General features: G+C 39.7%; 3 protein-coding genes across 18 annotated transcripts in view; 1 reads left to right on the plus strand and 2 right to left on the minus strand.

Annotated features, from left to right (window-relative positions):
* The window catches only part of ydjc (YdjC chitooligosaccharide deacetylase homolog), a 101697-nt gene extending 97944 nt beyond the window's left edge, over positions 1–3753 (plus strand). For 3 of the 9 annotated variants that reach the window (XM_061817628.1, XM_061817627.1, XM_061817629.1), the window contains 3 exons: positions 1–89; positions 771–3029; positions 3102–3753. The gene's annotated coding sequence lies outside the window, so the exon portion shown is untranslated. The remainder of the gene's footprint in view (positions 90–770; positions 3030–3101) is intronic. The other 6 variants (XM_061817612.1, XM_061817611.1, XM_061817615.1 and 3 more) reach the window with 4 other exon arrangements.
* Positions 3754–8774: 5021 nt separating this feature from the next.
* ube2l3b (ubiquitin-conjugating enzyme E2L 3b) overlaps positions 8775–23232 on the minus strand; it is a 50714-nt gene continuing 36256 nt past the window's right edge. For 4 of the 6 annotated variants that reach the window (XM_061816995.1, XM_061817000.1, XM_061816994.1 and 1 more), the window contains one exon: positions 9723–10829. In XM_061816995.1, the coding sequence (XP_061672979.1) occupies positions 10675–10829 (155 nt within the window). In that variant the 3' untranslated portion in view covers positions 9723–10674. The other 2 variants (XM_061816997.1, XM_061816998.1) reach the window with 2 other exon arrangements.
* LOC133499231 (general transcription factor II-I repeat domain-containing protein 2A-like) lies at positions 10862–16525 on the minus strand. 3 transcript variants are annotated; one of them, XR_009794594.1, is made up of 4 exons: positions 16218–16525; positions 15847–16097; positions 15155–15306; positions 10862–13181 (listed from the first exon to the last, which is right to left on the minus strand). XR_009794594.1 is itself a non-coding variant. In XM_061816993.1 (3 exons), the coding sequence occupies exons 1-3, from the start codon at positions 16522–16524 to the stop codon at positions 15304–15306; spliced, it is 561 nt and encodes a 186-aa protein (XP_061672977.1). In that variant the 5' UTR covers position 16525; the 3' UTR covers positions 10862–15303. The 3 variants fall into 3 exon arrangements, 2 of the variants coding, with proteins under 2 accessions (XP_061672977.1, XP_061672976.1); XM_061816993.1 differs by having other exon boundaries at positions 10862–15306; XM_061816992.1 differs by lacking the exons at positions 10862–13181; positions 15155–15306 and having other exon boundaries at positions 15338–16097.

Consider the following 23232-nt stretch of genomic DNA (forward strand, 5'->3'; position numbering starts at 1 on the left):
TGTGTTCCAGTGATAGTACCTCAGACTCCAATTCTGAAGTAGTCATCACATCCAGGAGCAGAGCAGAATTCAATCGATCTGACACTGTGGTACATTATTTATTTTAATACTTTAATTTTTAATATAAATCTACCAGTATGTTGTGGCCAGTAATTTGGAGAAGTATTAATATTATTTACGTTTATAGTTATTGTTAGATACGAGGCCCCGTAGCTCAGTGATTAGAGCACTGGTTTGGTAAACCGTGGGTTCGTATCCCACTGGGGCCTCCACTCCCTGAGAAGGGTTGTGTCAGGAAGGGCATCCGGTGTAAAAAAAAATTGTGCCAAACATATTTGTGTGTTCATCTGAGATGACACAATGTGGCAATCCCGAAAAGGACAAGCTGAAAGAAAGTTTATAGTTATTGTTAGAAACAATGAGAACCTTTCACCATTTATACAGTGCTGTGAAAAAGTCTTGGCTACAATTAATTCATGATCTAACAAGAGGGGTGATGACTTTTTTCACACAGGGCCAGGTAACTGAAGTTTCACCCACCCCCTTAATAAATGGAATAACCATTGGAAAACAGCATTTTAATTTCATTTGGTTCTATTGGTCAGATATTTACATTTGTTTGCCAATCTTAAAGTTTGGAAACTATTTAAAAATATAAAACTTGTAAAAGATGCAATACCTTTTCATGACACTGTATATACTGTTTACAATAACAGAATAATCATGGAAACTGTTCCGAATTGTTTATGAATGGATTCATTTCCTTTCAGATTTCTGAACCATATAACCAAAGCACTCCCAAGCCTGACCCTGAAGATGGCGGGTTGGTTGTAACCTTTGTATAATAATTTCGTGCATTTATTTAGGAGGTGTGGGCATGCAATTGACCCCTCCGTACAGGGCACTTAACCACGCCTCCTGAAGTTACGTCACCCCACGTGTGCTAACCTCAGACAAACAATTAGCAAAAATGGCGGTGCAGGAAGAAAAGACTAGAGCGAAATTGTCCGATTTACCATCTGATTTCTCACTCGCATTCTTAGTGAATAGTGAAAAATCATTGAAAAGCAGACAGCAGGGCTTCAAGTATTTCAGCGAGGGGTATTTCAATGGTATTTACATGCATATAGACAGAGAAACCATTGATATTAGCGCGAGATCTTTCCGGAGTCAGAGGAAGACCGAGAAGCCACATATTATAACCCAAAGACGAATTCATCATTGACAGTTTCCTATTTTCGTGTTACATATCACACTTGTGTGCAGAATCTGTATGTGTATCTGTATAGCCGTTTATGAACCGCCGCATGAAGGAAAAGAAGGCGAGGCTTGATTTACGAGTTGTTTCTCTCGTTTTCTTTGTGTAACGTCACGTGCTCCCCTCAATAATTATTCTTGAATTAGTGCCGAACCTACGGAAGTCCCGACCGAGTACGACAATCACGACTTTATAGTCTCCTCAAACATCCTTCCTTCAGTCTTGGTGTCGCGGTGCACGTCGAAGGCTTTTAGGACTCGCTAGTCTGGTTTAGCTTAGCTCGGCAGTCAGATCATCGCAAAATATCGCTCACCACAGATCAAGTGTGTCAATCATTCACACGTAGCTATGTTATGCAAACGAAGAACTGCTAATTCCTTTATATGAGACATGTATTGAAAATCAAATATAGGGCATACCTTCGTGCAAACATAGTCCGGTCTAGCTTAGCTCGGTAGCCGCCGAACAGAGACACGTTTGTGCAGTCAGATCATCGCAAAATATCGCTCAACACAGATCAAGTTTATCATTCACACGTAGCTATGTTATGCAAGCAAAGAACTGCTAATTCATTTATATGACACATGTATTGAAAATCAAATATAGGGCTTACCTTCGTGCAAACATATCTGTTCCGGTTGATTTTAGATGGATTCAGTTGATCATACGATCTTCCACGAAGTTTGATCCATCAAAGACATTTTTCATACTGGGTCTTCGGTTTTGGAAAGGGTACGAATTGAACTCCACCAACTAGCCTTTCAGGATACCTGTCGTCACTATTACAAAGTCTGTGACTACACCTCTTAACCATATCTATGGTTAAAGAACCCAAATACGCAATAAAACGCTAACAAAAGCTATACTGCACCATGCAACTTTGTCTGAGGGAATGGAGGACGCCAAAAAGGGGCGTGGTTTATGCAGATCTCTGGCCTCTGATTGGTCAGCGATGCGGATGACCCAATTTCTACAGAGGGGTCAATTGAGAAGCAGTTCAGCATCTGTCTTTTGTCAGGAAGTCAGAGGCGGAGAGACAATGATTGTCAATCCTTAATCTTTTCTAGTGGGAATTAACCAGTGGAACAACGAAAGTTAAAATGTAAACAACAGAAATGTATATGTTCAAAAAGACTAGGAAGATGTAAAAGTGTAACCCCCTCATTCTGTGTACAGATTTGACTTATATAATAGGAAAAGGTAAACAAATCATATTTAACACTCTTAAGTTTTATACATGTGTGTGTGTGTGTGTGTGTGTGGTGTGTGTGTGTGTGTGTGTGTGTGTGTGTGTGTGTGTGTGTGTAAAAAAATATGCGTGTGCTTGTGTCAAACAGTTTCTGAATGCAGTGGCAAAGTAAATTTTATATTTTATACAGTACCTCTTAATTATTCCATTAACCAAGTCGTAAACAAATTTACATTGCTATATACTTGGTTGTATAGTTGATTGTTGTTTGGTTCTGTGTGGCTAAATCAATCATTTTTTGTGGTATTCACAATGTTTACATTTTTGCATAACCTCACAATTGGCAGAATAATGTTACCATTTGAATCATGTTTCAGAGATACACAGGGACCTTCATCAACAACTGAGCCTGCCCAGGCAATGTCTAATTTTAGCCATTTATATTACATACATTTCAATCCATTATTATTTGCCATACATTTTAATTTGTTTTTCAAATACATAGTCCAAGATGGTCTTTCACCGGATGACTTTGAGACTCAAACTTTAACCTTCGGGCAGACTATCTGCTTGATTGTGAAGGTTTGTAATTTTCACAACTACTTACGATTGGTGAAATCATCATTGGTGTATCTGAAAATTTTTCTTTTGCAGATGGTCAAACATCTGTTTTTTTGGTTGAAGTTATGATGTTTGCAACTGGGCTCACAACACTTCCTCCATCTGGCTTTGATCCACCTCCAGCAATCGAGTTCCTGTATGACTCTCCATTCCCAAAGGCGACCACACACTAAATTTCCACTGTACGAGTCATATAGTGTGTTCAAATCACGAATGCCCTTTGGGTTGGTAATTGTCTAGGATTTGGATGTTTGTAATGTGGCTTTCATTTGAGTGGCCACATGCCACTCAATAACATTGTAAAAATGTGTGTAAATGTTTTTTTTTTTTTTTTACATAGTTTATTTGTATTATTTATTTATTTTATTTATATTTTTGGGAAAACTGTTCTATTTATTATTAAAAGTTTACTGAAGTTGCAACTAAATTGTTAAAAGTAGTGATCACCTGGCTGATGTTCTTTTACGGTTTAAAATTAAGATGAGTGTTTTAGAGCCTTTATTCAGGCAAAGACCAGTGTTCCAACAAACATATATACTCATACAGTTGTGCTCACCATTGTTTTTCAGGACCAAATTGTGGACTATCTCCTGCAGTTAATAATCTGGTGAAACATTTTTCTGAAGGGAACATGTTTGATATAAAAAGAAAATTACATTTAATAGCCATGAAACAAAAATACTAGTATCACACAAATAAATCGTTAAAAAAATCATGCATTGTGGTTTCTGGATTTTTCTTTTTAGATAATCTCTCTAACAGTGGACATGAACCTACGATGAAAATCCTCCATGATTTCGAACCCCTAACCCAATATAGTAGGGTGTTCAAATACTCATTTTCTTCACTGTACATGAAAGCCCAATAAAAAAGACCATGACATATTTTTAATTTCCATTTATTTCTGAAGGTACCAAAGGCAAAGAAAAAAATGGCAACCTTGACTTTAACACTATTTTAACTCACAACAAAATTAAATGTGTAATAAAGTTCTGCGGCAGACTGCCAGTGTGGTGGCTTCTGGAGCCAAGTACTCCTGCATGTTAGGGTCACCACAAGGAATTACTTTCAGGTCAGCCTCAGGAAAGATATTGAGTTCAGCCTGTTAGATTTTAAACCCAGTCTCTGGACCCAAACCTATGGTGTTAAACAGAATTTAAATAAAAATGAAAATAAATGAAATAATTTAATCCATTAATTCAGCTGTAATTGAAAGCAAATACAATGTTCAATCTACCATAAATGTATTACCTGTATTACCTGTGAGGTATGTAGTAAAGTTCATTGGCGATGCTCCTAGACAGGAGCCATTCTGAAAGGGCAAATCCTGTGACTGTTCCACAGTCTCACATGCTTGTTCAAATCCTTCTGAATAACATAATGAAAACAATATCTCAAAAGACGCTGAAGGTCCTGTCTCCTATTGAAGGTCTCTATCCCGAACTGACACCAATAGATTTTTAAAAGCTTTTAGTGCGCATGAGGTAAAGAGTGAAGAATTAACTCAAAATTTACTTCATGAAGTTTTCTTTCTGAATGTAGACCACCACGACTCAATCCGCTGATTTGTTGTCGATGACCCATGCATGTGACTAGACGTTCCAGAAAAGTAATCATTGTGACGTTAGTGTCAAGTAAACACTGTTTTTGAAAAGACAGAGAATGACAACAAGTGCGCCATGTCATTGGAGGATAAGGTCTTTCTCAAAATCTTGCAAAAAGAGTCCTACAAAGATCAACAAAGCAGCTAGCTTGTCCCTCTGCCCTTCAGGACACCCAGACCACAGATAACCACCCTCCACACTCAAAAGTAGGATCTACCAGATCCACCAGGTCACTTCACAGGAAAATATTTCTTCGAGTCTCAGTGGAAACAAGTGCAAGCACTAATGGGTTTTGGGCAATATAAAGTACCTTGTGAAAGTATTTGGCCTCCTTGAACTTCTCAACCTTTCGCCACATTTCAGGCTTCAAACAAAAAGATATATAAAAAATGTTTTGGGGTAAAGAATCAACAACAAGTGGGACACAATTGTGAAGTGGAATGAAATTTATTGTATATTTTCAACTTTTTTAACAAATAAAAACCTGAAAAGTGTGGCGTGCAATATTATTCGACCCCCCTTGCATTAATACTTTGTAGCACCACCTTTTACTGCAATTACAGCTGCAAGTGACTTGGGATATGTCTCTAGTTTTGCACAAGGAGAGACTGAAGTTCTTGCCCATTCTTCCTTGCAAAACAGTTCGAGCTCAGTGAGGTTGGATGAAGAGCGTTTGTGAACAGCAGTCTTCATCTCTGCCCACAGATTCTCAATTGGATTCAGGTCTGGACTTTGACTTAGCCATTCTAACACCTGGATACGTTTATTTGTGAAGCATTCCGTTGGAGATTTGGCTTTATGTTTTGGATCATTGTCCTGCTGTAAGATAAATCTCCATCCCAGTTTCAGGTCTTTTGCCCCCCAGGTGGCTTGTGGCAAACTTAAAATGAGACTTTTTGTGGATATCGTTTAGAAATGACTTTCTGCTTGCCACTCTTCCATAAAGGGCAGATTTGTGTAGTGTACAACTGATTGTAGTCCTATGGACAGACTCTCGCACCTCAGCTGCAGATCTCTGCAGTTCATCCAGAGTGATCATGGGACTCCTGGCTGCATCTGTGATCAGTTCTTTCCTTGTTCGAGGTGAAAGTTTAAAGGGCCGGCCGGGATTTGCAGTGGACTGATACTCCTTCCATTTCAATATGATTGCTTGCACAGTGCTCCTTGAGATATTTAAAGCTTGGGAAATCTTTTTTGTATCCAAATCCTGCTTTAAACTTCTCCACAACAATATCTTGGACCTGCCTGGTGTGTTCCTTCGTCTTCATGATGCTCTCTGCACTTTAAACAGAACCCTGAGAATATCACAGAGCAGGTGCATTTATATGGAGACTTGATTACACACGGGTGGATTCTATATATCGTCATCAGTCAACATTGGATCATTCAGAGATCCTCACTGAACTTCTACAGTGACTTTACTGCACCGAAAGTAAAGGGACTGAATAATGTTATAAAACAGTGGTGAGGCCGCACATGATGTACGGATTAGACGGACTGACAAGACAACAGGAAACAGAAATGGAGGTGGCAGAAATTAAGATGTTGAGGTTCTCACTAGGAGTGAGCAGGTTGGATAGGATTAGATATTAGCTAATTAGATGGACAGTCAAAGTTGGATGTTTTGAAGACAAGGTTCGAGAGAGCAGACTTTGATGGTTTGGACATGTCCAGAGGCACGAGTGTGAGTATATTAGTAGAAGGGTTCTGACGATGGAGCTGCCAGGCAAAAGAGCCAGAGGAAGACCAAATAAAAAGTTGATGGATGTTGTGAGGGAAGACAGGAGGAATGTAGGATGAAGATGCAGGAGATAGGCTAAGATGGAAAAAATGACACGCTGTGGCGACGCCTCATAGGAAATGCCCAAAGGAAAAGAAAATCATGATGGTACGATACTGAACAGTTCTTGCGGACAAAGGCATGACTTTTATTCCTTTATCTTGTCTTTATGTGAAAAGTTGTCAAAACGCTTATTGGCAACATCAAGCATGAATACTTTGGCATACTCCCCCATCTGTGAATGAGTGTCCAGTCTTTCGGAAAACTGTAGAACTCATCTTTTTTTCTTTGAGCGATCGTTTCCACAATTAGTTGTTGCGACCCGATCTGCGTTCGACCCTTCTGCGCCTTTGCACAACGACTGCGACAGTTAACTACGGGAACCCCACTCAGAAAAATTGTCTCTGCTATTTGCATTATCTACGCTCTAAGTGTTGGGCTCACAGTTCTGAGGACTGGGGTTTAATCCCGGCCCCGCCTCTGTGGAGGTTGCATGTTATCCCCGTGCATGCGTGGGTTTTATTACGGGCACTCCTGTCTCCTCCCAAATCCCCAAAACATGCAACATTAATTGTACACTCTAAATTGTACGTTGGTGTGATTGTCAGTGCGACTGTTGTCTGTCTCCATATGCCCTGCGATTGGCTTCGCAACCAGTTCAGGGTGTACCCTGCCTCCTGCCCGTTGAGAGTTGGGATTGGCTCCAGTGCTCCCGCGACCCTTGTGAGGATGAGCGCCTAAGAAAACGGATGGATATTCAGGGAAGAATCTGCTCCTAATTTGCCTGTTCACCTGTGGGATGTTCCAAAGCATTTCTCAACTTTATCTTTTTGCCACGTGTATTGCAACCATAAAACTCAAAGTAAATGATTATTTGCTAAAACGTTTTATCATTTTTGACAAATATCTTTGTCGAGTATTCAATAAGATATAGGTGGAACATGATCTGCAAATCATTGTTTTTATTCAACACAACAATCCAACTTCATTGTAATTGGGTTTGTATATCTAGTGTTACATCTAAATGTTTCAGTTGGAACTATTTAGCCAATATGTAACAGTAAATCAAAACTGGTGATCACCGGATGTACCACTACCAAAATAAAAGCTTGAAATCTGTGTTTGCAGTGTTAAATGCTGTATAATAAATTAAAATAAAATATATATCCAAACGAAAAACTACCTTATGGAAATTTACTTTTGGACATTACCTGGTGTACAAACTTTGATAAAACGTACAACAATTTGACAGGTACTTTGCGTTTGTCATTTTTACAAAAAACACACAATCCTAGGCATTTTGTTTCAACAGTCCTGATTCATAACATACATATAACTTGATCTGATGTTTATAAAAACAAGTCATGTTAAAATCTACAAAAATTTTAAAAAGTTGTAATTTAAAAATGGGACATTTTTCGATACACGTGACTTGATCAAAAAGACAGGGCTCCCTCTAGTATTTATATACAGCACGAGTCAAACTCAAGTTCCGGACCAGATCTGGCCCGCTGCATGGTTTTATGTGGCCTGTGATGGCAAATCTGTATTTGTATCAACTTCCATGATTTTTGTTAAAAAAAAAAAATTTAATTGTTATATCATAAATGATAACATTGTGATATTGCAAGCAGTTTTGTGTGACCAAACAAATTTCTTTTTTTCGTCTTGTCCCGTAAGAGTTCGCCAAAGCCTGTTCTCATATGTTTGGCAGTTTTTACGACGGATGTCCTTCCTGACGCAGCGCCTCTTGGGGAAGTGTGACCAAACAATATTTATTATTACATCTTGATTTTCTGGTTCCAAAACGCATGTAAACATGAGGTAGTTAAAAAATTTTATGGTTTCACAGTCATAACAACCCTCTGAGGGAAATGGTGGCTCCGATGTGGCGTGACAAAAATGAATAACACCCATGATACAGAAGTACAGATACTGCACAGTATATCTATGGCTGGGGAATTTGATTCAGATGCCTCCATGGCAAAGTGTTCCAGGCACTTCTCCCTGGAAATAGATCCAGTGGACAATCCAGGACACGCTGTCTCTCAGTTGGCCTGGGACCACCTCAGGATCTCCCCGGAAGGACTGAATGAAGTGGCTAGGGAGAGGGAAGCCTGGTTATCCCTGCAAAAGCTACAGCCCCTGCAACCCAATATCAGAGAAGCTGTAGTGGATGGATGGATCAATGTTATAATTAATGTCTGTAAACTTGACTTATCATGCATGTACATTGTTTTTACTGTGCTTCTTCAACACTTTCAAAAACCATTTATTGGGCATTATATTGACCTACCCCCCCCCCCTTAAAAGTCCACCTTAGCTTGTCGCCTTAGTGGAGCCACTTTACCACAATTTTATTTTTAAGATTTGGTGTTCTAAAAAAAGTGTCTTTCAAGGTACAAAACTGTCATTTAATTGGTACAAAAGATTCCCCAAAACAGTGGTGATACAACAACTTTGTTCAGTGAATCAAAGAAAATGTAACCTTTCATGTGCCTTTGTAAGCAATGCAGGAAATACTTAAAAGTAATTTACTCACCTGTAAATGGACAAAACATTTGGCAATGCCTTGCAATTGAATCTACAGTATTGCTTCTTTCTGGAAAGTTATATTTAAAAAACTACCAGCAATTTTTCCCAAAATGTGGACATCCATACTTATGCCCACTTCAACCTCTGGCAGAAAGAAATGAACAAAAAACCCTGCTTTCAGATGGAGGGGAGATTCTCATATTTCAGAGAACATTGGTTGCAGTTTGTGGACATGAAGTGATGCTTTCCTGCATAGTAAGTCTTGATGGGGGAAACAGTTCATGTCCATGTAATCCATAATATTGGGGTGAGAATTTTTTGTATTTTCAGAGGTTGAAGAGAGGATAAGGAAAAATGTCCATATAATAGTGACAATTGCAATTTCACTGACATTTTTTTTTTAATTTTACATTTACATTAAACATTTTATTTTATCAATTATTGGGAATTATGTACCTTAACTAGCAAGCAGGCAGTGAGGCAAAATAATTAGCCATTTTATTACAAAACAAGAACGGAGACCAGATCAAACAGGTGTTCCATGCTGCATTTTGGTCACTCTGTGCATCCTGATATATCCCTGAACCACTAGCCCCGCTCCCATCTTTCTTCAAGGTGCTCTGTCTCAGCCTAACTGTGCTCCGCATCAGTAAATTGGCCACCAGCTTCTGACACTTCCACACTTCCTTTTAGGTCCCTTTCAGCACAGTAAACTGGGAGTGGATCTTCTGTCAAAATGTGTTAAAAGAAGTGTATTAAATGAAAATAGTTAAAACTGGTACCTAGGAGTGCAAGATGAACAGTAATAAAGTTAAACAGGCAGTTCCTACTTTGACAATTTTATGTCAAAGTGACAATCAAAAGGTTTTTTGTAATTAAAACAATATTACAAGGCATTTGTCAGGGAAAAATCTTTTTCACACTGAACAAGTGTTTTGATTCAATTAATCAAACCCATAAGTACATGTGAAACTTTTTTTTAAAAAAAGGAGACAGCTGAGAATATATTTGGAGAGACCTTTTTGACAAGTACTGAATAACTTTTATAACAATTCAATTCACATGTGGGAGAACAATGGTTTGCCTCTGCTCAATGGGTTACAAACTGGGCATGGGGAAATGTGGGATTATTCCACAGATTACAGTGCAAATCTAGAAGCAGTGGAGGTCAGTAAGAGAAACACGCAGTCTGACAGAGAGTGGAAAATTAAAAACAAAAAAAATTCCAAGATTTCTCTTTCCCTTGATTTGTTACTGTGGCAAAGAAAATGAGTAATTAACCAGTTTTTAAGATCAGCAAAAAAAATTTAAAATCTCTAGCTCCCTATATTTTATAGAACAAAAGCAAACAAAAACACATTATTAGAGTATTCCTATTCAACTCTCCATGTTTGAGCCTTTTTTTTTCCCCATTTTTACTTTAAGAGTTGAAAGTTAGTGAAGGAAATCTATGGCTGGGTAGGACACAGGAAGTGGTCTGATCCACAGAGCAGATGTGAAGGGAGGCTGAGGCTGCCACTGTCTGCTTCAGATGGGCCGTTTTATGTGGGGAGCAAAAGAGGAAGGTGAATGAGAAAGATGGTATGAGGGAGATTGAGATTGAGGACAGCCAGATAGGAAGAATGATATTTACTTGAGAAAGTAAGAGGTAAGGGTGAAAGAGACAGAAGGCTATACGCTTAAGTAATCAGTCCATTGGCCGTTTTTCGCCATGCTTCTTTGTAAACTCTTCAGCATTCTTCAAGAATTTTTTACGGTCTTTTGAGTATTCTTCTGCTAGGTCTGCCCTCAAGGGATGCTCTGGCTGTGGGTCATTCACAAGTGCAATGAGGGACTGAATAACTGCAAGACAAAACAGACAGAAATTCAGTTGGATACCATCAATAACTCAGGGATCTCATCTTGGAATAAAAACTCGGTCACCCCCCGCACCCCCACACAAACACATCCAATATAACATAACTGCTACTGACATTTAACTAGTTCACAAATCAAATGACAAGAGAGTCAAATGCCCGAACAAATTTCTACTGGCCTTTGCACGCACAGATAGAAACACTAGCTAATCGGTGTGTGTGTGTGGTGGCCACATTGGAAAGGTCGTCATTCCCACAGAAGGCAGCGACGCGCAACTTCAGTAATCCTCTATTTTGCGCTTCACCTATTGCGGATTCAGTGCACCCAACCCCCAAGAAAAAGCCAGATCATCTTAGAGTACGTACTACATTACATGAGGCACATTGATACAACACGGATTGATACAAGGCACGTCCCCAGTGCAACGAACAATCAAGCAAAAAATATTTCTTTCACCCCCTCACTCTTCACATGTTTCCAAAAGACCTGATTCATCATGAAAAATGGATTGCACAGGTGGAAAGGACAAGAGCTTTGTGGGTTTCAAATGACAGGTGTGTATAGCATTATTAAAAAAAATAATATGGGTGTGGGGGTGAGGTCTAATTTGTTTTAGTTTATAGTATATGTTACATCCGAATTTAGAATAAATCCCCTTGGTCAAACCAGCAAAATATAACAAAGCATTTGTATTGTGTTTAATCACAGACAACACAACACAAACCAATAACACAAAATATAAGTACAAAGACATTTTAGTTGCGTGTAACATAAGCTAACTGGCCAAACGACATTCTTCTTCTTTGCTACAGCATGTCATCTCAGATGAACAAATATTCTAGGCACCAAAGTCAAACGAATGTTCCAAATAGTCAAATGTTACTTCCAGAGAATGTTCGAAGCAGGCAAATGTTCTGGAAATGTCAAAAGACGAAAGGCAGAAGACAGTGTGTCAAAAGACGAAAGGCAGAAGACAGTGTGGCGTCCATGTACTTGTGCAAAATAAGCAGTAGTAGTAAGATGCTCCCGTCAACAGCCAGTCTCGTTCTTATCGGAACATTTTAGAAATCCGCGTCCGATGACGTAAAAGAGTCCGTCTCTCAGAACGTAACAAAACCTGCGCATCATAAACTTAAAAAAAAAGGACATAAGAGAGGAAAATAAAAAAGAAGAAAAAATAATTAATATCTAAAATAAAAAGACACATAACACATAGCTCTCACTGAATTTTGATAACATCAGTGATATTTACTTTGCCCGCCATGGGCAAAGAGTACGCTACATAAACAAGACTTGTAAATGGGTTAGGAAAACGAACAATTACGGGCCAGTCATTTTGAATATTTCATCGGGTCCCTCATAATCCTCGTCTGGGTCTGTGGGGAGTCTGTTGTTAGTGGAGAAGTGATCTGCATATCGTCTAAATATGGCTCAAAACAATACAGTAAAATAGCCCCGGTCGCTTCTGAGATGTTTTCTTCCTCAAAAAGAGCTTCAGTCTCAGACAGGGCATCAGAAAAATCCGAAAATCGCTCTCATTCATCTGCCATTGAATTCGGCACAGCGTGTTTTCAATACCAGGGATCCAGTCTGACGCCTGCACATGACATGACAGACAAACATGACGTCACAGACAAACTGTGGTGCGCATAGTGTCAAATTAGACTGACGCAACTTTGCGCTACTGTAAACAATACCTATTTTAGAATGTAATTTTTGGTGTCAGTGGCACTTTAAATATATTAACACAAACTTAAACTTTGTGTAGACACTCTTGCACCCTTGAAGAAACATGTACCTTAGTGTTTATGTGCTGTTGGTGTAGCTATCTGTGTCAGCATTTTGACCTAAGAAAGCAATAAAAAGAGAAGTCAGGGACGACCACATTGGCAGTCTGAGGGAGCACACATGTATTGGGTCTCCCTTCTGTCCCTTGTGATTTCATATTTTTCACAGGTCAGTGTTTGTATAACACTTTGAAAAGTAATACAGAATATCTAGTCGAAATACTAGTATATTTCCTATTTTTCATAGGTCAATGTTTTTATAACACTTGGAAAAATAGTACAGAAGATCTGGTCAAAAGACTAGTATATTTCCTATTTTTCACAGGTCAGTGTTTGTACAACACTTGGAAAAATAGAAAACTTTTAGTTTCAGGACACAGAAATTGATCAGACTGTGAGAGTGAATGTGTACAAAGTTTGAGAAATGTAAAACTCACTGAGGGTCATGAGTAAAAACACCCAGGTAATACCTGCTCTGAATTGGGAGTAGAAGCTTGGTATTCAACACGAAATCAGGCACTTTGAATTTTTCTCAAAACTGAGGAGACGCCTATAAGAAATAAGACCGTCAGAAATGGCAGCAATGTCGACCAAGAATTCCAACTGTCCACTTTCCGATGCTGAAGTAAAGGAAAAATGTCGTTTAGCTGAAATTGATTACAAGGGAAAAACAAAATTCACCAAAAAGTGGCAGAAAAAGTATGGATTTTCTGGAAATGTAGACAACTTTGAAGAATTGGACAAACTTCAGTAAATTATCTATTAAAGACAGGCAGAAGAGAAAAGACAATACCCACTGTAAACACTGGTTTATTGTAAGGCCCTTCTTGATAGGGCCAGAGAAATTCAAAGTCGTAAAATTGAAAAAAAATAAATTATGAACGGTCGAGCAGGAAAAGAAAAAAGCAGAGCATCCTGTGGTAAACATTAACTTTACAAGTAAACAAACGAATGTTCGACCTCAAAAATGATTTCATGCGTCATCAGACTGACCCTATGATGAAACCAGAAGAACAAGCCGAAAAAAGGTTTACATGCATGGAACTCATGGTTTAGTCCAACCCTGAGGTTTTGTTCCATACTACCGAGTTGCGCAGTCACGATGAATAAATTAAAATAAAAAGACGAGTGTGGAAGCAGTTCTACAGCCTGCTCAATTTATGAGGTCGCGACGGATTGACACAATTAGAGATTAGCATCGCAATTAATAAACAGGGGCGAATGGAAGCTAACATCAAAATTCAAGAAAATGAGGCACATTAATATTGGTCGCTGGATTTGCCTGAAGAGGAATATGACTGAAAATTTACTAAAAGTAGCTCACGGGAGGGTCCGACAGGGAGGAGACATGCACTACCGAAATTATTTACATGTCACCATTAAGTACAAAGAATCCCCGGGCCCTGATCCAGATTACACCAAATTGTTTTTGGAATTGGCTGAACAACTAAGTGCAGGTGAATTACATTTATTGGAAAGGAAAGTGGTGTTTTGCGACTGTCAGACTCACCGCGGAAGTGAAAGCGCTGCTCCCTCCTGGGCAGCATCCACACATTTCACTCGCGAAGTCAAAACAATGTGAATGGAGAGAGGCGAACAATTTCGACGGAGTGATTCCACACAAAATTTAGGTCCCATAAGAAAACTTCGACGAGGTTGAAGAAACAAAATCAGGATGGTGCAGATTGCGTGTTTGATGGAATTTTGATACGTTTGCACGAGTCCACTAGAGCTGATTAGCCGAAGTTTATGTGCTCACCCCTGTTGAGGAAGATGCCATTTGTCATCTCCCATCCGGGCTGTGGAGCACTGGACCGGCTGATGATGGACTCATGACAAACACACGACCAGTAATTTTACAGGGAAAAATGGAACAACCACCGATAATTCGACAATACCCGCTGAAATAGGCATCCAATCCGTGGTTGCCGAATTAAAAAAGGCAGGAATTTTACGCGTGTGCCTAGCCCATGTACGCCTATATTCCCAGTCCAAAAAGCATAAACTAACAAATGGAGATTAATTCAGGATTTAACAGTAAACAGCAGGAGATTCGCGTGCGGCAAATGTTCCTAATCAACACACTCTTTTGAACTCATTACAACCCGAAACCAGGTGGTTTTCGGTGGTGGACCTGAATAATGCCTTTGAGAGTATACCTCTCCACCCTGAGAGCCAATACTGGTTCACATTTACGTTCAAAGGTGAAAAATTAACGTTCACAATGTTATCCCAGGGATTTTGTGACTGCCCAATAATTTTCTCAGAAGTAATCACAAGGTGTTTGGCCTCCTTTAATGCCCCAAACAAAAGCCAAATTTTGATATTTGTGGATGACATTTTAGTGGCCTCAAAAAGCTACATTACACTATAAATTGATACATTAGTGTTACTGCAATATTTGTATGACAGGCCATTTGAGTAGACAGTGACTGCAAAAAATGGGTTCATGACCTCAGTGATGCTCTAGAAACACGTAGGAAAAATTAGACCAGTTGCATCATCAACATCTCTGACACTGACCAACTCATCATTAATGACTTCGTCCAGTTCTGGTGCCTCCTACATTGCATCATGAACAGTAATCCCATCTTGCTCCCACAGCATGTCATCCTCTGTGTCAGGAGTGGCCAACTAGTCAGAGACTAAAAGCCACTTGTTTTTTTTTTCTGTTACTGCAAAGAGCCACATAATACACAGAGGTACACATGAACATCATCTTTTAATCATGTATGCACACATACACAGACCTATGCTCAGCCAGATCTAATGAAAATAACCACACCAACATGATATCAGTAATTTTCAACAGCAATGTCTCTCACACACACACACACCACACACACACACACACACACACACACACACACGCACGCACGCACAAACTCTCAGTTCAAGCAAGTCCACAAACAAAAACAGAATAATTTTCAATAACATCTTTCTATTACTATGATGCTTATTGAGACTTTTGGCATTCCTTATCTTGAACAATCCACTTCAAATCTGGCTTGTGTTCTGTTGTCGCCACTCTAAGCAATTCTTTCAAATGAGTGTCAGTCAGAACAGATCGATGCTTTGATTTCACGTTTCAGGGTAGAAAACAGAGACTCGCAGACGTACGTTGACCCAAACATGAACAGTATCTTAAATGCAGCTCGTTTGATGTTGGGTTATTTTTCAATTGGTACACTTTTCCAGAACTCAATGGTCCCTACCCTTAAAACAGCTTTCAGTTGGTCCGCCTCACAAAGGTCGATCATCTCCAACTCAGCCGCAGCCACATCTGTGACGAGCGGGGCTTTCAAACAGTCTGTGTCCACATTTAATGGGTCGACGAGGAACGTAATCTGTGGTCTTTTTAGTTGTAGATCACAGAACCGGGTCACAAAGCTTTTGTGCAGGTTTGCAGCCAGTGTTGCATATCTGTCTTTCTTTTTCATGGCAGCGCTGGTGACTTGGTCACTGGCTTTTAACAGAGTATGAAAATGTATTAAATCTCCCTTTTGAATATGCGCCTCGAACAGCTTTGCTTTGTTGACAAACGCAAACACACTTTGCACCAGGTCAGGCAACATTTTTAACTTACCCTGCAGGGTCAGGTTCAGTCTGTCCAAGTGACACAGCATGTCGACTGAAAATGCCAGATCCATAATCCACTCGAGGTCTGAGAGCTCGGGATAGTCCTTGTCCTTCTCTTCCATGAACAGTTTCACAGCATCCAAAAGCTCAAAGAAGCGAGAAAGTACCTTGCTTTTTGACAGCCACCTCACAGTGCAGTGCAGCGGCAGGTCACCTGGAAGCCCTTGGTGAAGCTCAGCGATGATATTCCTGAATTGCCTGTGGTTAAGCGCATGTGTGCGGATGTAGTTGACGATTTCCATCACAGGCTTCATAACGTTGTCTAAATTCAATGATTTAGACACGGGTTGCTCCCTGTGGATGATGCAGTGGAAATTCCAAAAGTCGGGAAATGTTTGATCAGCTTTGCACACCCCCACAAGCCCTGTCACGGATGCGATCATGGCTGGCGCTCCATCCGTGGCTATTGCAGTTAGTTTCGGTATGGGCAGATTTGCTTTTGCAAACGCAGCCATCATTGCTTCTTTCACATCTATGCCACGGGTTCTGTCTTTTAATGGCACAATATTTTAGGAAAAACTGCACCTGCTATTCTGCCTGACTTTTCAAAGCGACCAACTTGTTCTTGCAAAGTTCAGTCCCTTTTGGAAATTCCTGTTCGATGTTATGGTGGAGTGAGCTGAAGTGACGCTGAAGATTTGAAGCTTTGAAATGCGCTAATGCTGCGTGACATATAAGGCAGATCGGCTTGCCATTACGTTCAACAAAAAAATATAAACTCTCCCACTGTGGCAAAAACGTCCTGTGTTCTTCTTCATATTTTCGTTTGGCTGTGCTTTTTTCCCCTGCCATTTCAAGAGGTAACCTGACGGAAATTGTTTACAACACAAATAATGTCACACCAAGGATTCTCTCGTCACTCGTTTGACGTCACTCAAACAGGCTTACATGGTCAGTGTGCCATCTACCTACATGGGGAGTGAATGAGAGCGCCAGCCAAGCATTTTTGACACGTCATGTGAAAGCTCCTCAGGAGCCGCATGAAACAAGTTAAAGAATCGCATGAGGCTCGCGAGCCGAGGGTCGGCCAGGCCCGCTCTGTGCCATCCATGGCGTTTGTGAGGAATTTTTTTTTTTTTTTTATCCCAAGAGTCTTGGTTCCTTTTATTCCTCATTACTGTCAGCTCCACAGTGCTAACAGCGCAGCCTCTTGCCCTCCATTCAGCTACAATTTGTACCAGCTTTTCAATAGCGAGCGTAATGAGCAAATTTTGAAAAAAAGTGAGCACTTTAATTGTGTGAGTCCTGCCATTTTTTTTTTTTAACGTACCCATTACACTCTTGTTTTGATAGCGACTTGACACCACAGAACTGCTTCGGGGTTGCCCACTTCGGCAAGAGTGTTGACATTTTTCTTTTAAAGGCAGCTGTATAACAACTTGTAGTCGAGATTTTTGGTCTTCGTTAAATCAGACTCACGGGCAGCCGTTTCAGCCACAAATATGCTTCGCTAACGATCATAAAATCACAAAACTCTCACGAGCAGGTCAGAGAGCTCAGGTTGGTGGCGCAGATTACTGTGATACATGTGGAACATAAGACATCAAATATCATATTGAAATGTAAATTTGACCTTTTTTGACAACTCTATGTACCTGCATACAATTATACAATGTGATTTTCTTTTTAATCGATACCCAAACATAAGGCACTTTGACTTTTTGAAAGTATTTTGGGAAAATTTTGCGCATTATATATGAAAAATTACGGTAAGCCCAATAATGAAGGCAACTCATGTATGTCTATATCAGCCTTCTATCCAACAGTTTTTTTCCTGCAGCACTTCCTGGAGGTAATGACACACCACGTGACCACTCTGCTGTAGTATGGTGTTTTAAGTTTAACTTCCATTATTGATGTGCTATGTTTTGTTGCATTGATAAAAATGTGGAAATATAATAAAGAAAACGTGAAATTTATTTTGAGGATTAAAAGATAAAAAATACTGTAATTTTAGACATCCATATGGTAATAAAATGCAGCCTGCAATGATAAAAATAAAACAGCAGCCTTTTGAAAAGATAAAGTACAGGGTGTCCTGAAAAAATTTATACACTTTAAATAATGTTTATTACAAGTCAAATAGTTTTTAACAAAAGAATGTACAAATATTAAAGTGTGTAAACATTTTTTGTGACACCCAGTTTAAGTTTGATTTCTGTGCATTAGCTTCTTTATTTTTCGGCAAATGCTGAGTGAGTGCAAGGTAAAACGCATCTCTTTTGTCACGCACGGTACGACGCAGCCATCCTCCGACCTGAGCAACAAACTACTATCTCTCGATGTAATTCCAAAAATATATACTAACAAAAAAAGAAGCCACCTAATACACACTTTGTTCTTAAATATCCACCGATGACAGAATGAATCCTTGTATGTATCCTTACCCGTTGAATGTGACTTCTGTTTTTGGACATCACGTGACAGCTTCTCAAACTTGGGCATGGAAAATGTTAAAGGGTATGGAAGGTCCTCAATGCACCTTTTTGCTATTATTAGTATTATACATTTTTTTTTATGTAGAATTCGAATCTGGAATCCATTATGAAGGAAAAGTTTTTATTTTTCGATTATTAGCAAAAAATTATCACACGTTGCTGTATTCGCTGGAAAAAGACGGAAACAGCGGAAAGTGCCGAGTAGGGGCGTGGCGTCATACCCACTGTTAAACATCATGGCGACCATTGGAATCCATTATAAGAACGACGATGACTTTTCCGATATTTCGAGCAACAAACACTATTCTGAAGGGTTCCACGAAGGTGATGAAGAATATGAGCATTATAAAGGCGGTAAAGGTTAGCAATTTGTGCCAGTTAGACAGCACACACGTTTGAATGCAGACGAAATAGCTGGACATGAAGATTCCGAGCAAGCAGTCAGACGCTAGGAGTAGGATATACCTCGCGTTGGAAACAGACTGGTAAGCATTTGTGAAGTTCTTGTTTGGTTTAGTTAGTCATAAGCTGATAAATATTAAAGGCTTTGAAATCCTGAATGTATATACGAAGCTTTCGGGCTTGTTTTAAAATTATGTAAACGGCGTGTATTTAGTACATAGGTACACGACCACCCGACTGTTCATTCGATGGATCTGCCTGTGCTTTTGTATGAGAAACTATCTGCAGTACGATGTGAGTCACTAATTTGCGTGTACAAGCCTCGTTTATTATTGCACCAAAACACAAAGATGATGCTAACGTAGTCCACAGTCTAAATGGCTATATTTTCACAAATAAGGATTTTAATGAACGAAATCCGTTTAAAATGTTAAGTTAATTTGAGAGTAATTGCTGGTCAGAACTTCCTTCACCAGTAATATAATGTCACGTGTTAAACTGATGCCATAACCAGACAGTACCCAGACCCGTCCAAACCCCATTTTAGTCACAATATTCCCAAGATGTCATAAGCAAAGCCGCAAAACGTTATACTGAAAGCTGTAAACTGGTGTATAGTGGTTTTGTTTGGGCTCTAAATACTTGAAACACAAATATAAAAGGGGTGGATGGTTCTGCTTACCGGACTGATGTGGGTGTTTGAGCTGTAGAAGTTTGTAAATGTGAATAATTTTTATTTATTTATTTATCTATTTATGTATTATATCCACAGGTGTGCATGTAAAAAATTCTCTTCTGTTGTTTGCATATGTATGCAATACATATGCAAACAACATAAGAGAGTTTTTGTTGCCATGAGAGTCAACATATTCACCAGAAAATGGCAGATTATCCAGACCATCTACAGCGCATGACGGAAGACCCAGGATTTATTGCCAGCTGTCTGAACCCGTAGGTACTTGTTGCCTACTTACAATTCAAGCAACAGTATCGGTTTGAACTGGATTGGACGAGTAAGGGCTATTTAAAACAAAACAAAAAAAAAAAAATTCTGCTAATCAGCCCAGCTTTTTCCCATTTACATCCATTTTCACAAGGGCTAATGGAGTGCTGGAGCATATCCCAGCTGTCATCGGGCAGAAGGAAATTGTTCCCAGCTAATCGTAGGGCAAATGAAGACAGACAAGAGTCGCACTCAAAATCACCGCTAGGGCCAATTTTGTGTCAAATTAATGTTGAGTGTTTTTGGGATGTGGTAGGAAACTGGAGATCCCGGAGAAGATGCACACAGGCACAGGGAGAACATGCAAAATCCACATAGGTGGGGCCGGGATTGAACCCGGGTCCTCATACTTGTGATTCCAGTGCTTTATGCTGCGCCTCCATGCCGCACCATTTACAATTAGATTTTTCAAAGTGAATACTTATTTGTATTATTATTGTCCCTGGCGGCACGGTGGTTCACCTGTAAGGTGTTGGCCTCACAGTTCTGAGGTCGAGGGTTCGATTCTGGTCCCGCCTTTGTGGAGTTTGCATGTTCTCCCAATGCCTGCATGGGTTTTCTCCGGGCACTCCAGTTTCCTCACACATCCCCAAAAACATGCAACATTATTTGGACACTCTAAATTGCCCCTAGGTGTGATTGTGAGTGAGACTGTTGTCTTTCTGTGTGCCCTGTGATTGGCTGGCAACCAATTCATGGTGTACCCCACCTCCTGCCTGAAGATAGCTGGGATAGGATCGAGCACTCCTGGAAAATGGTTGGATGGATTATTGTTCCTACTGAAAGCAAAATTTTTTCAAACAATGCTTGTTGACCAAAGTTCCATTCTGGAAATTTGTCATATGAGTATATTTTTCCATTTTCAGGTTAATGCGACACACTGCTTATAGACAGCTTATGAGATGGTGTTGGGGCATTGTTGGCAGAAATAACCGCGAGCCACTTCCATCCTGCTGTGTGTCAAAGATCCGTGACACCTTTCCTAATCCAGAGGGCCAAGGGTTCACAGGATTTAAATGGTTTACATCCTGATTTGTTTTGTAAATGTTGATGTATATGTTTGTTTATGAAGTAAACATACACCACAGAACTAGAATCATAGCATTTTTATTGAACAGTATGCTTATACTTAGTATGAATGTTACATAACATTACATTCCTTTATCATGAACCGCCTCTTTTTCAATCTGGCAACTTCTGTAATGTACCAAAAATGGAGATTCAGTATCTGCTGGTTTGATGTCAACCTCTTGTGCAGAGGATGCTTCCTGCAACATCTGTAATTGATATAGAAAAATGAGGTTTAAAGTTTATAAAAATGTTTGGATAAAACAGGTATATTTCATGGTGCACATATTTTTGATAAGTTGCAAACAGGTCTCGTGTGAGTGACTCGTATGTAAGACTGCTCGTTTTAATGCTGTGTAGTATTTTATTAAAATAAAAAACACCAGCAACAAAATAAATGAATAAAAAAATAAAAGGTTTGTATCCATTTTCTTACCTGCTTATTCGCACGAGAGTCACGGGAGTGCTGGAGCCTATCCTAGCTCTCATTGGGCTAGAGGCAGGGTACACTCTGAAATGGTTCCCAGACAATTGCAGGGAACAGAAACAAACAGCCACACTCACAACCGCATCTTGGGACAATTTAGAGTCTACCATTAATGTTATATGTTTTTAGGACGTGGGAAGAAACCGGAGTGCCCGGAGAAAACCCACGCAGGCAAAGAGAGAACATGCAAACCCGACAAAGAGAGGGCTGGGATTGAACCTCAGAACTGTGAGGGCAACGCTTTCCACCTGCTTCACTGCGCCGTCATTAGTACAGAATATTATTCTGTTTTTCCAAGTTGCGAATGGTCAAGCTATTTGCGCTAATAAAATATCTTTCACTGAAAACGACATGTACTTCTATCATTTAAACCATGTTAACATTGTTCAGTTTTCACAGGACAACAAAAACATACCTCCGCAACTTGTCTTTCATAAATAGCTCTTCCAGTTTTGCTACTTTCTGTGAAGAGCCGAGGTGGCTGAGGTTGTCGAAGCGTGTCCAGGTTCGGCGGCCGGTCCAAGTTCACGCTTTGTGCCTTTAGCAACAGTGATCTGTTCAGGCGTTGGAACTGGCTGGATGGTAGGTACTGATCCAGGTTTTAACTTTTTTTTTTTCTACATTTAAAACCCATCTCAGACATGAGGCTACCAGCAAAAGGGTGAAATGTTCACTGCATATGAGAGAGTGCTGACCGGGTTTGGAAAAATGAGCCCTGTTTGTTTGCACAAACCTTACCCATTGTCTTTTGAGGCTTGGGTCTTTGGGAAAACAATGCAAACTGTGACCAGAATAATTTGAATTGCTACAAAACCGAACCACACACATGTTCACCATTTTTACGGATTGGTTTTATCTTACAATCACTGAGGAATTCTCAAAACAAATGGGTTTTTCTTCAGCGTGAATATGAAAGGCTCCAGGCTAATGCTAGTTGCGCCACAGGATGTTTACCTGTAGTGACGTCAGAGGTCAGCCATATGAAATGAGTTGTATTCCCGGTAAGGTAAACTAGGTCAAAGTTCGCGGACTTTAATTAATAAACTTACTTACTTTTATTGGTAAAAACATCACAAAGGAAAAACATTTTATGGTACAATTGAACAAATATTTTCGTCTAGGTAATTTGCGTAAGAAGTGAAGACAATCCACTCACTTTAAATTTTAATCTTGACACATGACTGCAAGCTCTTGTCTGTAAGGAAATTGCGGTACAGTATTTGGATTTTAATGTAGTTCATTTTTGAATATCAGCTTGCCCGATCCAAAATGGCTAATAATACAAATGCATATTTCTTCATGTTTTTATAACTGTCAAGAAGAGCATTCCATGTTTCAGACAAGTTTCTGGGGTGTTGCAAGGAATTTCAATTTCGCTCCATTTTTGGCCTTAGGCAAGCTGGGCTATCTGCCAAGTGACTTTTTCACTCCCAACTCTGCTGCAGATGTATCATGCCTTCCCTGGAAATATCTTTTCACATCATTCTTTTTACGACAGGACAACTTCTCATTTCAAAGCAGACATTGGCAAACCTTCCGCGTTTCCAGTGAAAGCAAGTGACTG

Source organism: Syngnathoides biaculeatus, chromosome 4, assembly GCF_019802595.1.
Source record: "Syngnathoides biaculeatus isolate LvHL_M chromosome 4, ASM1980259v1, whole genome shotgun sequence".
Lineage (NCBI taxonomy): Eukaryota > Metazoa > Chordata > Actinopteri > Syngnathiformes > Syngnathidae > Syngnathoides > Syngnathoides biaculeatus.

Bases quoted from the DNA above. Each gene is read 5' to 3' on its own strand.
- LOC133499231 (XM_061816992.1), bottom strand. From the start codon at position 16,524: ATGAAGCCTGTGATGGAAATCGTCAACTACATCCGCACACATGCGCTT. The intron at 16,098-16,217 runs GTAAGTTAAAAA...CTCTGTTAAAAG, and splicing joins ACTGAACCTGACCCTGCAGG to CCAGTGACCAAGTCACCAGC.